This window comes from Nelumbo lutea, chromosome 6 (genome assembly GCF_056320005.1).
Source record: "Nelumbo lutea isolate HS-2025 chromosome 6, American lotus-T2T, whole genome shotgun sequence".
Lineage (NCBI taxonomy): Eukaryota > Viridiplantae > Streptophyta > Magnoliopsida > Proteales > Nelumbonaceae > Nelumbo > Nelumbo lutea.
This window is the reverse complement of record NC_142689.1, coordinates 14,009,896-14,027,704: the sequence shown is the minus strand read 5'-3', so window position 1 is coordinate 14,027,704 and position 17,809 is coordinate 14,009,896. Positions and strand designations below refer to the sequence as shown.

The 17,809-nt window shown below is 37.3% G+C and overlaps 1 protein-coding gene and 1 pseudogene across 3 annotated transcripts; one reads left to right on the top strand and one right to left on the bottom strand.

The window, feature by feature from the left end:
* The first annotated feature begins 3,178 nt into the window (after positions 1–3,178).
* LOC148847487 (ubiquitin-ribosomal protein eL40 fusion protein-like) lies at positions 3,179–5,573 on the top strand. Its single transcript, XM_088948815.1, has 5 exons — positions 3,179–3,324; positions 3,406–3,492; positions 3,609–3,711; positions 5,135–5,201; positions 5,343–5,573. Exons 1-5 carry the CDS (start codon positions 3,222–3,224, stop codon positions 5,367–5,369), a joined length of 387 nt encoding a protein of 128 aa, XP_088804941.1. The 5' UTR covers positions 3,179–3,221; the 3' UTR covers positions 5,370–5,573.
* Positions 5,574–8,848: 3,275 nt separating this feature from the next.
* On the bottom strand, positions 8,849–17,227 carry LOC148847486 (pentatricopeptide repeat-containing protein At1g08070, chloroplastic pseudogene; annotated as a pseudogene). 2 transcript variants are annotated; one of them, XR_016100470.1, is made up of 3 exons: positions 14,690–17,227; positions 9,891–10,016; positions 8,849–9,153 (listed from the first exon to the last, which is right to left on the bottom strand). The product of XR_016100470.1 is annotated as a pentatricopeptide repeat-containing protein At1g08070, chloroplastic pseudogene, transcript variant X1 (transcript). The 2 variants fall into 2 exon arrangements; XR_016100471.1 differs by having other exon boundaries at positions 14,756–17,214.
* Between the last annotated feature and the right edge of the window lie 582 nt (positions 17,228–17,809).

Below are 17,809 nucleotides of genomic sequence, written 5' to 3'. Positions count from 1 at the left end.
CTCCTGCGAATTACCCTGAGCTGGGCTGTCCTTTGAGTGACGGGCTCTCTGTAGTTGGTGATGCCGAGCTAGCCGACCCGAGGTCTTTGTGCCTCGAGGCGTTCGGAGAAGGATCAGTGCGTTCTTGCTTGGGAGTGGCCCGAGGTCCATTGGGAGGAGAGGGTGCCCCGAAGTGCCTTAACCCCGAGGAAGAGGTGCGGGCAAGGTGGCTCTCGGCAAGTAGTTTACCCACCAAGTTTCCGTGCTGAACTCGACGGGGCTTTCCCTCCAAGTTGTGATCACGTCCGTTGCGCTGTCATGCTGAGTCACTGTTTGAGCAAGGTCACGCCCACGTGTACCTGAGCTACAAGGTCGGGCCAAATCACCCTCCATCAGATGATGTGAGCAACTTCTTGTTAACGGTTGAATTCAATGAAGATGAGGGTCGTTGGCATGTTTCTCGTACTTCTTGAAGTGCCGTTGTAGAATTCTTTGATTTGGTGCTTTTGAAATTGAGAGTTAATGTAGATTTCTTCACTTTGGGCTTTGCGTTTGATCAGTTGTGAAGAATGCTTTTCTAAGAAGTACCTTATTGTAGTGGCTTGATCTTCTTGGGAGAAATTGAGTCTAAGTGTATTGTAGAGAACTAAAAAGTTTTTCCCTTCTTTCTTCTTTCTTTATCATAAAGTTGTTGGAGTTTACAAGATCTTGTGGTTGCTTAGAATGCTATGTATTGGTATCTGAGAGCTTCTTGCAATATGATTGTAAAAAAAATGATCTCTTTCTTACAAGGTTATTTATAGCCAAAGATTAGAGCTATCACCTCAGCCCACTTTACTAACCAATCCCATACAAATGGGGTACTGGGTTAAGGTTAACTCTCATACATACATCATTATGTAGAAGTTAGTTGTCTTGCTAATGGGACCACCTTATTACAATAGGAGATGGGCCTAACTAGACTTAGTAACCTGGATTCTTGGGCCAAGGGTTATATTTATGTAGACTTGGGCCTTGAGCCCATAGAAACGCATATTAATTTAGAGGTTGTCATGTAAGTCAAGCCCATTTATTTGGCTTTGAAATTCACATGTCTACGACAAGAAACTTAAAATCAGAGCTCAATACAAAGAAAAAACTAAAAACATAACAAAAGCATAGTAAGAATAGCGGGGGTGATAATAACTTTTGTTTATTCTATAGGATCTATGAACATTTTTTGGCTGAGACTTCTCTTGGATCTTCTTAGATTTAAATAATCTTTATATTGGGAACATCTTCCCATTAAAAGCATTGGACATGCTCACAATGCATGAGTGGGATGGGCTGTGGGGCCACTCTATGGGGAACCCATCCGAACTCTTTTAATGGATGTAAATTTAGAACTAGGATCTGCTTCTCACAAAGTGTGCCTCACACGAACCTGTGAGGTGGGATGGGAAGATGTTCCTAATATACGGTGGGATGGAGCTGTGAGGTTCATGTGAGGTGCGCTTTGTGAGGAGTAGATCCAGGATTGTAAATTTAGCCTAATCAATCAAGGCCTTAGCCCAAGGAATTGGGATTTGCTCCTCACTGAGGGCATCTCATATTGACCCCACAGCCCTATCCCACCGTGTATTGGGAACAGCCTCACATGCACCTCACACATGGGGAGATGTTCACAATACACAATGGGATAGGACTGTGAGGTTCGTGTGAGGTGTACTCTGTGAAGAGCATATCCGGTCTTCAACCCAAGTCCAACTTGAGTTTATGCTGGGTAAGTGTTGTAAGAATCAATAGCATTTTTGGGTCCCTATTAAATGGTAACATTTTTATGGGTTCAAGAAGTGAACTGCCCAATTAACTAATAAAACCGGTACCCATGGACCATCCTAATTTTTAGTACAGTTCAAAACTTACAACATTAGTTAGGCTTTAAGTTTTTGGCCTAGATTCAACCTAATCCGAAAACTTAGGCCTAGTGAGATTGGGATTATATATATAACGCAATGATTTGATGTGGCATCTTTATAAACTAACCACAACTTTTCAAAATGACTAAAACTCACCATGTCACTAACTTGATGTTAAACATACTAACGAGTGTTAATATATTATCATTTTAATCTTTATAGTAAAATACAAAATATATACAAAACATAGAAATTACAAAAAATTTAAAGAAATATAGACATTGCAAACAAAATAAAAAATTGTTTTCAACTTATAGAAACTAAAAAAACAAAATCAGAAAAAAATTGTAGAAAAAACACAAAAAAATATAAAAATTTGGAAATTATAACAAAACATTAAAAATGCAAAAAAAAAAAAAAGCAAGAAAATTGAAAACCGAAAAGACTAGTTTTCCTATAACTCACCATTCAAGAGTAATTTGGTCATGAAAATTGTTATTTATGCTGACATAGACACCTCTGTTAAGAAGCATTAACAATGCACTAATAGAAGGTAAGTTTTGAAAAATAAAAACTTATTGACATGATGAGTTTTAGACATTTTGAAAAGTTGTGGTGAATTTAAGAGAAATGTTGAAAACTCATGGTGAGTTTTTAACAATTTCCCTTTTGTTTTCCTATTAATGACTTGCCTCTCTCTCTATTGCCTCTTGGTCTAGATTAACTTTTTTGTCTTCTTCTATTTAAAACCCATGAATGCTTTGGTTTTCATCAATCCATTCACCAAGAAACATAAAATATTATTAATATTACTAATAAAATTATTGAATTTAATAAAATATTATTTTTAAAAGATTAATAAAAAATATTAACAAATTTAGTTTTACTAGAATTTATAACCATTTAAATTCATTTTAAAATAATATAAAATAAAATAAGAAAAATATTAATTTGAGAACTAAATTTTAATAATTTAATATTATATTGAATGGCATTTGAAAATAATTATATTAATAAAAATTTAAGATTATTCAATAAAAAAAAGTAGAGCATACGAATTTAACCACTCTCATTAGGCATTAAGGGTGCAAATAGGGTTGCAATCAAATAGGATAAACATAACCTAAAATACAATACTTAGGTTAGGCTTAGACCGGCTTGCCTCAATTGAAAATATCATAGTACTCCTTATAGTTTAATAATCTCACTTAACAAATCCCGTACACCGCACGGGTTCTGATTAGTAAACTGACCAAACCCTAGAGGTGAGTATAAAAGGAGAGGTTGAATGAATGATGTTCGCTTCCGGAGTAAACAGAGAGAGAAGTTTGACTGAGCGAAAAAATGCAGATCTTTGTGAAAACTCTAACGGGGAAGACGATAACCCTAGAAGTAGAGAGCAGCGACACCATTGACAATGTCAAAGCAAAGATCCAAGATAAGGAAGGTAAATTATTCCTCAAACAGATCTATTCCACTTTGTATACTCTTCTTTGTGTGTGGCTCTAAAACTGGTGTGCTTTAGCAGGTATTCCTCCTGATCAGCAGCGATTGATCTTCGCCGGAAAGCAGCTCGAAGATGGCCGGACCCTTGTTGACTACAACATCCAGAAAGGTTTCTATTTTAACCCCCAGTTGGTGTTCTTTAGTTTCTTTTGAACCTTTCGTATTTTAACTAGTTTTTCAACTGTTGGTTTTGTCGTGTCGTGGCTGCTGCTGTGGATTATGCAGAGTCTACGTTGCATCTGGTTCTGAGGCTTCGTGGAGGAATTATCGAGCCTTCTTTGATGGCTTTGGCTCGAAAATACAATCAGGACAAGATGATTTGCAGGAAGTAAGTTTCCTATCTTTTTGTTATTCTTATTTTCTCTGTGTCTCCTTGTAAGAATTGTCGTATGCGTGATGCGTGTGGATGTAGCATGATATGATGTTTTATGGGTTTATAGTGTCATCGATTTTCGTCTCGCAAGAATGCTCAATTGTGTTCTTTTCTGAAAGTCTCGATTTGGTTTGTTTAATCCCGGGTTATGCCGTTATCAGTGGGACTATAAGTTCTTAGATTCTCCTGCTTAAAATGTGCAAGGAGGTTATTGTTTAGTTCCCAATATGAATGGCCACTCTTTTACTTTGTCAGCTGGCTTCAATTCCATTGCAGTTGATTTTCGGGAGTGGAACATGTTATATCTTTTCGAACGACTATGTAATTAGTGTAGAACAAATAACTATGTGCGGGTTGTTAATTAATTTATTTATTTTCGATTATTGAAAGCGGGTTGTTAATTTTTAGATGCAGTTATTATGCAATTATTTTGCAGTGTTTGCTAGTTGGTACATTCATTTCGTGGAAAGGAGTATTTCGCTAGCAAATTAGTTTTTATCACGGACGTCCAATAATCACCCCACGTCCCCACCTAGATTGGTTCAATGCCGACTGGCTTATTAACCTTCACAGATAATTTAGATTTGATTATTGACAGCTCTTAAGGCTACCCGGATGTAACTTTTAGATATTACATATAAGCAGCTCTAGGAATTAGTTGGAATATAGCATAATCGATAATTTAATCTGGAGTCGGAATTCACATTTTTTTCTGTTGTCATTTGCAAGTTAATAATGTTAAGAGGTCTATACTTGATGTTAGCCAAAAGGCCGAGAAAGGTATAATGACGTTGAGACTTGAGAGATTTCATTCTTTCATCTGCACCATATTCAGGATTGAAGGGTATGCAAGTTTTGGAATGCATTCCCTGGACAGGCCTTCATTAGGTGATCCATACTTTATGCATTTGTATTAATTTGAAATTAGGAATGGTGTTAATATATTTGAAATGGGCATACTTTCTTGATTTGCAAGGTTCCCTTTGTACAGAGCCTCTGCAGACATCTTCCTTAAAACTGGCTCTGGATGCTTTTATTGAGGCCTAGTTATAATTACAGTTTCCTCTTTTGATTGCTAGACAACATCCATACGCTGCTGCTCAGTTTCTCTGAGTTTAACTAATTTTGCAAGGATCACGGTCATACAATTCTATATTGTAAATCTATTCCAATAGAATTTTGCAAGGATCAATGTAATGGATCTTCCTTCGTGTGCATTTACAGAAATGTTCTGTTTCTGTTGGCCTTGACCTTATGTTTTTCTTTTCTAGTATACGAGGAATGGTGATGTCATCTTATTGTATTTTGTTTTCCTATCTGTCTTTTGTTCCAACATGTTTCTGATTGTCCTGTGCTCACCTTGTTCTTTACATCATAGGTGCTACGCACGTCTGCATCCCAGGGCTGTCAATTGCAGAAAGAAGAAATGTGGTCACAGCAACCAGGTAGTTTAGGTTATAACCTCCCCTCCCCCGCCCCAAGAAAAAAAGGAACAAAACAAGAGGTTAAAACTTAAAAGCCGTTGTAGTTGTACTTAGTTTACATTTCAACTGTCTGAACTAAAACTCTGCCTTTTCTCGTTACAGCTGAGGCCAAAGAAGAAGATCAAGTGAGCTCTTGTTGAGTGTTGCTTACATCTTGTGGGGGTATTGCATCGTAGAGTATCGACCAGTCTCTTTCTAAAAGAACGGATTGCTTGGTTGCAAAAGGATTTTGTCTTTGTAATTTCATTAACGCGTTAAGTTGGATGCTTTTTTTATTAATTTGAGATGCGATATTGCTGGGATTTTATTAATTAATCTTTCTTTTCTGTCTAAGTGCCTTGATAATTTCATCATACCTAACCTATGCTAAAAGGTTTTTAAGGTGTACATGGCCATAATAAATCTGAAGCCCATTCCAACCGAATGCAATGACGCAGCCCTGCTGCATGTTCAAATTTCTAGCATCGGCTCCCCTTAAAAGAATTTTGGCTTTTTGCTTCTCCATCCGTAGGGCGTGTCTGAGATTGCTGATTGTCTGATTAAAACCCTCTTATAAAAGCTTGCTGATTGTTCCTGGTTATTTTCAATTAATTTTGTTCATGATATATAACGATCATTTTTATTCCACTTTATTAGTATTTTAGTAATACGTTGTAATTTGATCACTTTTAGTTTATTTAATTATCTAATTACAATCCGAAGTTCAGATTTATATCCAATGGCTAATATTCAATTTTTCAATCCAAATTTTAATGAATCCAACCAAGGCATTAGGCTGATCACTTGGTATTGGTCCATAAGTATCGTCATGTATCGGCAGTTGAGGGGGTGGAGGAGCCTATAAATTGGCCCTTCTGAATTGATTTAAAAAAAAAAAAGTTGAAAAAAAAAGACCAAAACTGCCCGATATGGCCCTACTGGTGTATCAGATATATCGATAGTTGGAACCTTGCAAACATGATCTACAACACCATCATTTCTGGCGCAGTGTTGTATCAGATATATCGATAGTTAGAACCTTGCAAACATGATCTACAACACCATCATTTCTGGCGTAGTGTTTAGAAGGTTGTAATTTGAGCACCCACTGAGTGAAATTTCGCTTGATCAGGCAAAAAAAAGAAAAAGAATATAGTAGGGGATGACAGGATGCATCAAAGGTGCAATTGGGCATCCTCACTCATCAGTTAATCGCGTATAACCTATCGAACCAAGTTAATGCTAACTGTACATTCTTTGGGCAACAAAATATCATTGTCTATGAGCAGTTGGGGCATAAAAATGCCCCTTTATGTTAATATCTAGTAGGACCTCGGGAAGGTCCTGCATTTGGGGGATAACATACAAGAAACACGGACAAAGTGTGGTACCTTTGAAAGGCAGCCAGTTGCTTGATTCTTTTCGCATCCCAGTCCCAATATATATAAGTATAATTAGCTCCTACATCAGTTGAAGGCAGTTCCATTGGCTGGGGGAAGCGCCATGGTCCTAATTTCTGGTACTGTAATGCTTGGTCTTGGTCGAACATGGAATTGGTTCCAGAAGAAATTATTTGTAAGTTTGTAACTAGTAATGTGTAGCCAAGTGCAGAGAAGACGCATATAACGCCCATAATTCTATTATATGTTTGGTCGTGATTCCATCCTTTGCAACAAAAATGAGACTGGCCATCAGTGGTGTCCCTAAATGAGGTTCCATGGCTTTTTCTCCGCTGTGTTATCTTAACATGCCCCCCATAAGTATTGAGCTTGAGCCTTGAAGCCAAGCTGAAGGTAGTTTTTTTTTTCTTTATTTTTTATATATTGTTTTTTAACGGAATGGTGGTTGAACCTATGAGGTAATCTGGGCTCCAAGCAAATGATGGGTTTCTCCCACTGTGAGGCGCAAAAGAGAGGTTGTGTAGATGTGTGAGCTGAAAATCATGGTGGTTGCAAATCTTACGGGCTAGGCAGAGGTTATAAGCCCAGAAACGATAGCGGTGTTTGGGAGTGCTTTTGGCTTAAATAGGCTTTTGAAAAATCCGTTTTTTTTTTTTTTTGAAAGGCGCTTTCTTAGTGTTTAGCTGATCACCAGCTTTTTTGTTCGGGACAACTTCTTGCAAAAGTAGAAAAGCTAAATGGAGTTTTCATGCTTTTCAAATGGGCTTTTTTTATTCAAAAAACACAAAAAAGCCTATTTTGAGCTTTTTCACCAAACAATTTCTGACTTGCAACAGAACGAATCTAAATGAAATATATTGCTCACTTGGTCACTGTTGTGATAGCAGCCATTATTATTCATACTGTATTTGTTTTTGTTTAGATCTGGGGTTTATATGCCTTTTTCTTATCACTCAAATGGTAGTTTAGGAAACATAATCATTTCATAAACAGGGATGTTCTTGTAAATTTGTAATTGCCTTGTTATAAGAGATCTATGAAAGAGGCTTGGCCAACTGGTATATTTATGCTTTTCTCCTCAATCGGGAGGCCTGTTTCTGTCTTTTCTCTTATCCCTTCTATATATTATATTCCTTTGAATCCTTTGGTCCTTTCTTTTACCTGGTATTGCACACCATATGCGGAACTTTCACATGGTACCAAAGCAGGGAATAACTAGACTATGTCACTCATCTATTCTTCTCCTTCACTCATCAAGAGAATTTTGAGCATAGTTTAGACCTGACCAGCTCTCAGATTCAGTGGTGGTATTATCCATCACTTCTACCTGTTGTGTTAGCAGTCAAGTGATGCATTACACTCAATTGGTACAGACCGAGAGGGATTTCATGTAATAGGAGTTAACTTTTGATGCAGAAAAGTGAGTAACGCTTCAATAGATCTGGTTTGTGTTTTGTGCAGCATTTTTTATGTGACATACTGTGATTTGTGAAGTGAAATAGGAGTACCAGGTGAACAAATTGGAAATTGTCTTTTTAACTAAATTTGGAGCAATTGGTGTTTTAATCAAGTAACATTAGTGATACAAGGAGATTTCTTTCTGGTTACAGAGGTTCTATGTCTATTGCTGTAATTGTGAGGTGAAACAGCACAGAATCAACACATACTATATGCCGTCAATGGACTTGATGTCTATTTAGATCATCATCTTCATCATACAAGCCTTATCGCAGCTGTATGCGGTTATGAGTACTGTTTTGCCATTCCATTCTGTTCAATGCCATATCCATTGTGTAATTATGTGTGCTTAAACCATTTCTTACTATTTCAACCCATGTCTTTTCTGGTCTACCTCTAGCCCTTCTGTGCACGTGACCAAAACATCTTAATCTACTTTCTCTCATTTTATCACCTATTGGAGCTACTCCTAGATTCCTTTGAATAACTTCATTTCTGACCCTATTCTTTCTAGTCTTTCCACTCCATCTCAACATACACATTTCTACCACACTATTTGATGTCTATTTAGATTTTATTTATGAATTCCATAAAGTTAAATGGAAAATATTGTGTTGTTTGGGTGAAGTCTATTGAAGTCTTTCTTACTGTCAAAGGAAAAATAAAACATTTGACTAATAACAAACCAGAATTAGAGTTCTACTTATTCAGAATGGATACAAGAAAATGGTTAGACCAAAACATGACTATGTAACCTAATGGAGCCAAGAATAAGCAGCACATTGATCTTTCTTGATGCTTTAAACATATTTGGGAACAGGTGGAAGATTATATTAAGAGATCATGGGACTGTCAGGAGCCAAACATCCATTAGCCCATTACCTCAAACATTATAGTTATAGAACAACAGAGAAAAGACTTTTACATAGCAAAATGTTCATGTGGAATAAGTCTGAATATGAACCAATGTGACCTTAGATGTTAGGTAGCCCAACAGAAGGCTTTGCTGATGTTTAATTTCCAAATTGCCTCCTAGGTTCTGATCTCCTCCTCCTCCTTGCAGTACCAGGAGGTGCCTGATAGAGAAGGAAAAAAGAAAAAACAGATAAGAACAACACTGATACTTCAAAAGGGCACCTCACAAATAAACCTAAAAGGTAATCACTATCATTCAAAATAAAAAATAAACATTACAATCTAATTACCAAAACAGTAGCTAGAAACTTATTTTTTCTAAAACAACAGCAAGGTGGAAAAGTGAGAAATTTTGAGAATCGTCATGTTCTATGTTACCCTGAGAAAATCTCAAGTAGCAGACAACTCTCAAGCAGAAACCCCTAGTAGCCAGCCAAATGGGTCTGATCCTGTAATTGCATACAATAGGGGGAAAAAGAATGCATGTTTGATGAACACCACCCCCATAAAAGATATGAACAATTGAAACTCCCTGTTTCACAAATCATGACCTTTTTCATGACATGTTGCTAGCAGAACAAAATGCAGTTTGGACCGGGTGTTCAAAGCATTATATATTCCTTTGGTGCCAAGAACAAGTACCTCCTTGCGTTTCAAATTTATAGTTCTTTCATAACAAACATGCACCAATATGGTATCTAACTGCAAAGGTCAATTTTTGTGTTTCTTTGCACATTTTTAACACAGATTTCCAAAAATAAGATTACTCTACTTTCCCTAGAAAGTACTTATAAATATTGTGATTTTTAATTTTTTATATACACAATATCCACAATATCCACAGCCCACACACACAAATAAATAGATGATATATATATGTAGAGAGAGAGAGAGGAACCGTTTAGTTCAGCTTTCAGTGACTCCTCAAGATTGCTTGGTGCAGGAATGGATCCTCCTTCCAATACCCCCATCAAATTCTTCATACAAACACATATTTGGAAGTTGGGAAACAAGTTTGGCTTACCTGAAACAGTTAGAAAAGAGATGCGAGGTTAACTTTTTGTTTTTGATTTGATTGGAAATTAATGACTTTAATTAGATATTGAAAATGAATAAAATGCATACAAGTATGTCAGGCATCCTACAATGTAGGCTAGCATCTTCCACCTACCCTTTTATTTTAACTATTGACACAGCAATCTCAGAATTATCCATCAAACTGAGTCCTTTTACCCTCTGTTTGGCCAATGCTTTGGCCAAGCAATTTGCTCAACCAGAACCCAAGAGAAGTTTGCCCCTAGCTTGATTGTCATAATTCTTATCAACACTAACCCAGGTTAACTTTTTTAATAGACTTTTATAGGTAAAACGTAATTGTATTATGTTAAACTAAAAAAGCAAAAAGGCCTATACAAATAACTGAGGCATGCCAGTATAACCCGTGCATAGTCTTATGTATTGAGAAGATTACAAAAATGATTTGACTACTGGTTACCTTCCTTTAGGAAATACTTTATGCTCCTACTTTGCATTTAACTGATCCACACAGTTTATTCCTGGTGAAATGCATTGTCTGCTGAACGGAACGAATAGATGGAGACAATGCAATTACCTTCAAAATGTTCTGGGTACAAACAGAAATGCCAAGACTACCAAGACTATCCCTGGAAGACAGCTTCTCCAGATACACATTTAACTGCTTAAAGTATTTCTTTAACCATGAGAAAACTTTTAAAGCTAAGTTTTGAATGGCATCATTCTGCTTCCTATAAGAATATTTCGGCGAACATAACAACGGAATCTTTCCCCTTCAAAAGTATTATTACTTCACATCTTGAAGTGCTTGCCAGTGTCACTGGTTCTCTATAATAATCACATGTTCCACCATCTGCATTAAGTATGTTCTTCCATTGACATTATTATCTATGATTTCTTGAGTATTTCTGATATTTCAGAGGAAGAGTCCAAAGTGTTAACAGACTTATCATAGAGAAGAGGGTTCTGATAGCCAATGCTTCCAACAGAATATAAAAAGAAGATCCTCTGGGGAGGAGCTCCTCCAGTTTGACTGTGTAGTGTATGTATACCACAGGAAACACTGCTGCAATAATTGCCTCTCAGTGTAATTTGTAACCTCCATCCAGTAGCATACTGATAAGAACCCTTTAGAATCAGATCTTATTACAAACTGATGAAAGGAAAGTTTTCAAAAACAATTCTTAATGCAATAATATGAAGCTGTGTCTTAAACTTTCCATGGGGAACATCGAGTCACTTACCTTACTTTTGGGGAAAAAATCAACTGGTTGAATTAGTACTTGAAAGAGTAATTTCTATAGTTGACTCCAGGAATTGAGTACTTTTTGGTGGACGAGTGGTGCTACATATGTAGGTTCTAGACTGCCTATCTAGCCCTATAAGATATTTAGAAGATGATAGACACCAATCAATTGCAGAGATCAAACAATTAAGCAGATCAGTTTCACGACTATCAAAGCAGGCTTTGAAGATATATTGACAGCAACATTATTACAGGCTCTAGCTCTTTCATTCTTGCAAAAAATTTGAGTGCAGTTAAAGAAGTGTTGAAGAAATGCAACTTGGAAAATAGGCTTAAATCTGAAACTGAAAAAAAAAAGATATTGTTTAAGTGTGATTGAAAAAATAGACAGATCTGTAAAGCAAAAGCCCATTTCAGAAGAAGAGAGTGGAAAGAAGCCAGGCAAAGGCCACTTTTGATAGACTGACATATAAGTATGAGCTCAAATGGAGGCAGAGGACAAAAGCCAACTGGTTGAAAGCCAGAGATTGGAAAACCAACTTTTTCCACAAATAGCAAATGCCCGGAACAGGGTCAACAACAATATGCAAATTAGAAATGATGGTGTGGTAGGAGAAAACCTTTCTGAAATTAAAACTATTGCAACTACCTTTAAGCATCTTAATGAGGAGAAGAAAATTTTCTCAGAGAGACCCTTTACCAAGGAAGAAGGGAGACAATTAACAAGTTGGATGATGACAAATCTCCAGAGCCAAACGGACTGACAAATGTTTTCTATTTAAAATGTTGAGATGTAATCTGTTAAGATGTAATGAATGTCTTTCAGGTTTTTCATAGGAATGCTTCTTTGCAGAGGAGTTTGAATACCACTTTCATCACACTGATTCCAAAGACTGAGGGGGCTGTGAACTTAACTCTTCTCAGCAGATTTTATAAAATTTTAGCGAAAAGTTCTTACTGAAAGAATGAAAGGAGTGCTAAATAGTGTGATCTCTGAGAATCATTGTGCTTTTATTCCAAGCCGGCAGATGTTGGATAGTGCCTTGGTGGTTAATGAACTGATTGACTCTAGAAGAAGGGAAGGAAAACCTGGTTTGATTTGCAAACTGGACATTGAGAAAGCTTGAGATCATATGAACTGGACATGCCTTGATTTTGTGCTGGAAAATATGAATTTTGGGAAAAAATGGAAGAACTGGATCAAGGTTTGCACTACTTCCTATAAGTTCTCTGTGCTAGTTAATGGGCAATCAAATGACTTCTTTGAGAGCACAAGAGGTATTAGACAGGGAGACCCCCTCTCCCCCCTTTTATTCATTTGTCTTCTGGAGGTCCTCTCCCAATTCAGCATGCTGGTCTGTGGGATGGTTTGAAATCTATCCAAGTGGTGAAAAAGTCCAAATCCTTCAGTTTGCTGATGATGATCTGTGCTTCATTGATGCTTCTCATGATCAGTTGGAAGTGATGCTGGGCATTCTGTGTTGGTTTGAGGTGGTACCCAGACTTAAAGTCAACCTGGGCAAAAGCTTGAATATCCCAGTTGGGCAGGTTGAGGATGTGGAGCATTTAGTTTGTGTCGTCTTGCCAGGTGGACCATCTTCTGATGAGGTATCTTGGGTTGCCTTTGGTGGCCAAGTGTATTTCTTTCTCTATTTGGGAGCTGGGAATTGATCGTATGGAGAAGAAACTGTCTTCCTGGAAGGCAGAGTATCTATCTTTTGGAGGGAGAGTTACTTTAATCAAAAGCACTTTATCTAATCTCCCCTTACTATCTCTCCCTTTTCCCAATCTCAATGAAAGTTGCTAAGAAATTGGAAAGTTCGAAAAGAAATTTCTTGTGGAGAAGTTGGGGGTGAAAAGAATAAGATTCATTTAGTAGATTGGAATCAGATATACTCTCCTGTAGGGAAAGGTGGCTTGGGGTGAGGAAAATTAAGGTGTTCAATAATGCTTTATTGGGAAAATGGATTCGGAGATTCAGAACAGAAAGAAATTCCTGGTGGAGGAATCTGATTGCTTCCAAATAGGGAGTTGATAGAGGTGGCTGGTTCTCTTCTGATTCCTTACCTTCTTGGGGCTGCTCCATCTGGAAGGGAATCATGAAGACTCTTCCTTCTTTCTCCAGGGGTTTGGGCTTCAAAGTGGGTAGAGAAGACAGGCTACGTTTTTTGGAAAGACCCCTGTGCACTGATCTTCCGTTATTTGAGTTGTTCTCCCTTCTTTTCCAGTGTGCTTACAACCAGGAAACCATGGTAGGTGACTGTTTTGAGATTGTGGGAAATAATATAACCTGGGAACCACAGTTTAGAAGGAATTCCGATAACTGGGAGTTGGATGGGGTGCTAGAATTGCTCAGCTTCCCAAGGATCAGGCTGTGAATGTTAACCAAGAGGATGAATGGAGGCGGGATGGCATATTCTCTGTTAAAACTTGGGTGGCTAGGTTAAGTGATAGCAATTGTGATATTTTTCCTATCAAACAGATTTGGAACCCTATCAGCCCTGTTAATCTAACTATTGGTTTGGGTGTTGGTGCTGGATAAATGTTTGACTGAAGACAATCTAACCAGAAGAAGCATGCAACTTCCAGACCTGAACCGTGGCCTTTGTGGGCAGCTTCCAGAATCAGTTGGTCACCTGTGTATTCATTGTACAATCTCATCCAAAATCTGGGAGTGTTTCCTCAAAGCAGTTGGTTTATACCTTGTTCAGTTAAAGATCTAATTTGGTGTTGGAAGCTGCCAGGTCTGAGCAAGAAAGGAAATTATTTATGGAAATCCATTTCTGCAGCTGTCCTTGGAACTATATGGGCAAAGAGGAATAACTCAAGTCTTCTGTAAAAAGAAAAAAGTGAGGATAAGTTAATTCAAAGTGCTGTTAGTAGATTGAATTCTTGGGTCTCTGGTGTTAAAGAGTTTAAGCGGCAGAATCTCCCTCTGTTGCTTAGCTCTCAGTCTTTGTGGGAGTTGTAATCTGTTTTCCCTCCTGGGTAGACTGTTTTTTACCAGAAGCCTGTTGTACAATGATTTTCTTCTATCAATAAAATCTTTACTTTACCTTTCAATATATATATATATATATATATATATATATATATATATATAACACAAAAAAGACATCCTAACCTACACCCATCACATTTGGAGCAATAGAGGCCCATCCAACTCATCTTATAATAACATTAGATTATTGGAACAAAGTGATATGACACTACGCAATGTTCTGATATGCATGCTTCTACACATCAGGACCACACAAAAAATATATATCAAAGTAAAATGGAAAGAAAGTCAATAGTAACAACCCATATGCATGTGCAATTTCCAAGGCAGCACAATAAAAAAGTGCTCCAAAAAGAAAAAAAAATAGAAATGAAAGAAAAAAGCTACAGAATTTAAGCTACAACTCATTCCTTACATGCATTATAAAGATTTCATCATCCTCAATCTTTCAAGTAAATAGGGAAATAAAGAAAAATCCTACAAGTGTTCCTGCATTGGCTATGAGCTGTCTGTATACAAGAAATCCTCTTCAGGCAAATCGGAGTTTGGAGTATAACCAGCCCAGTTCATTTGTAATCTCAACCCATCAACAACACTGTAGATCTCAGTGAACCTTGGATGGGATGTGTCTCCGACTAGGAACTTATGAAGCTTATCCTCACTTTCTATCCAACTATATGCAGCTGTCTTCTGTATTCTCCTATCCTTCATTAACTTCCTCACCTTTAAGGCTTCTTGCCATCTACCCACGCTAGCATATATGTTAGAAAGCAGGACATAGTTCCCTGAGTTCTCTGGTTCTAATATTAGCAGCTTTTCAACTGAGCGCTCGGCAAGCTCTACATTCAAATAGGTCCTAGAAGCACTTAATAAGGTACCCCATATGACAACATTGGGCTCCATTTCCATATTACATATAAACTTGAAAGCCTCTTCTAATCGTCCTGACCTACAAAAGAGATCTACAATACAGGCACAATGTTCAACCTTCGGTATGATATTGTGATCTGATTTCATGCTTTTGAAAAACTCAGGTCCCAATTCTACAAGCCCTGCATGGGTACACGCTGTTAACAACCCTGTGAATGTTATATCATTGGGTTTCACCTCAGCTTCTTTCATTTTCATGTAAAGTGAAATTGCATCTTCTGCTAATCCATTAACAGCCAGTCCTCCAATCATGGAATTCCAAGAAACTATGTCTTTATGAGTCATCTGATCAAAGACCTGAAGTGCTTTTCTAATATTACCACATTTAGCATACATGTCCAATAATGCAGAGCCCACATAGACATTGGAGGCAAAGCCCTGACTCTCGATGTATTTGCCTATGCGCTCACCATGTTCTACTGAACCCAGTTGAGCACAAGCAGATAAAACGCTCACTAGTGTGACATCATTTGGCTTAACGTTCTCACTTTTCATTAGCTCGAAGAGTTCCAGAGCCTCATTTGATCTGCCATTTTGTGCATAACCTGCAATCATTGCACTCCATGCAACAATATCTCTTTGAGCCATCTGATCAAACTCCCTCCGTGCATCATTTACAGCCCCACACTTTACATACATTTCCAAAAGTGCAGTTGAAACAATCATATTTCTATACAAATTATTATTTTCAATCAACTTCCTTACTCTTAAACCCATCTCTAAGTCCCCTAACTTAGCACAAATAGATAGGATAGTCACCAAAGTAATTTCATTAGGCTGACACTTAACAGCTTGCATTCTTTCAAAAACCTCTAATGCTTCAGTATAATGCCCATTATGTGCATAGCAAGAAATCATAGAATTCCATGAAACAATTGTTCTCTCTGTCATCTTATCAAACAGATTACGTGCCACCAAAACCTCGCCGGATTTAGAATAGCCTGATATCAAGCAATTATAAGAAGCTGGATCTTTCACTGAGATTTCATCAAAGACCCGCTTAGCAGATCCCAAATCACCCGTTTTAGCATAGAAGTCGATTAAAGTGGTCTGGATGAAAACATTTGAACCAAACCCATAATTTATAACAAGAGAATGAATTTGTTTCCCTTCGCTGGTCGCCATCAAGGAAGCACAGGAACTAAGAGCAGGCGAGAATGCAAAACAACTTGTGCGAGCTAGGTCATGGTGCATCAAAAAGAACATTTTTTTAGCTTCAGTGTACAAAGACAGTTTAGAGTACGCTGATATGAAAGAACAATAGAGATATTGGTCTGGTTGAGGAACTTGGTTGAATACTAGGCGAGCATAATCAACAATAGAGAGATGTAAGAGCCTTTTGATGAAGAATGGGGTGAAACTGATGTACTTTTTGAATATGAGAGCATGAATTTGCTTCAGCTCCTTGAGGCGTACAGAGGACTGAAGTAAGCATATGAGATTTTGCTCCATGTTTATTGCGGAAATTGAAACTCTTTACAGTAAATACAGACTGGAACATAACGCGGGAAATTAAATTGAAATTGAGAATTCAGTTCCTTCTGGAGTGCCTGTCCATGAAGAGGAGAAGTCAATAAGACTGAATTTAGTTTTCCGGTGAAATGAAGGAAACCGGATTCCGTTCCAACAACCTTTATATCTCCCCATATGTTAGATTAGATGTGAGTGTTAACTGCATTCTGTGAGGAATAGAGATCCCAATTCCCCAACACACGAGATAATGTGTTGTGGGTATACCGTAGACGTGAGCACAGGAGGTTCGGAGTCATCGAGGACTGCCCTAGATGCCACAAATTTCACGGGAAAGTCCGTTTTTTGGGTTCATCTATTTTTGACTTTTCAGGTTTTTTTTACCAAGCCTGCCTCGACGACATTTAATGAGCTTACATGTAAGGCGACAAGAATCAGAAGATGCAGCGTGAAATCCCTTTCGCCCGAATCTGGATTTGCTCCTATGCCTCACGCCAACCTCACAGCGTTTTCAGCGGTGCATTGAAAACACCTCCCGTACCTAATATTATCATTTACGAGAAGTTGTTGGTAATGCATGAAAATACCTAAAAATATTTTATGTTTGGAATTGTGGGTATTTATTTATTAAATATTTATATTTAATTTATTTGTAAAATTAAAAAAAAATAATAATAATAAATTCGTTTATTGACATTTAGACATCATATCAGAAAAACAGTGAATAAATACTCAAAATATTTGTACCAATCTGCATAATGGAAGAAATAAATTTCCCCCAACAATAAACGTACATATGCACCAATCTGCATGTCAGCATTAACGCCCACGGTTCCAAAAACACGCGTTATCATTGAGAACACCTCACGTTTTTAATGTAACATTCATATTCACATGGATTAGGCAAAAGTTTTAATGACTGTCAACCTAACTCAACGCAACGTGCAAGACAAGTTCACACCATAGAGTTAATATTTGTGATCAGTTTAACTCATAAATAAATTTTTGGTAGAAAAACAGATTCATTAACAAAACAAACTACTAACAACAGACTAACCAAAGTACTAAAGGTTAATTAACATATCTATCAAAAAAATCATTATGCATTTTGTATGATTTTTTGGGCAAGAGTTAT

What these genes read in the sequence shown, in the direction of transcription:
- LOC148847487 (XM_088948815.1), top strand. Translation starts at nt 3,222, where the DNA reads ATGCAGATCTTTGTGAAAACTCTAACGGGGAAGACGATAACCCTAGAA. An exon ending in GACAAGATGATTTGCAGGAA is followed by an intron (nt 3,712 to 5,134) that starts GTAAGTTTCCTA and finishes TTTACATCATAG; the next exon opens with GTGCTACGCACGTCTGCATC. An exon ending in AATGTGGTCACAGCAACCAG is followed by an intron (nt 5,202 to 5,342) that starts GTAGTTTAGGTT and finishes TTCTCGTTACAG; the next exon opens with CTGAGGCCAAAGAAGAAGAT.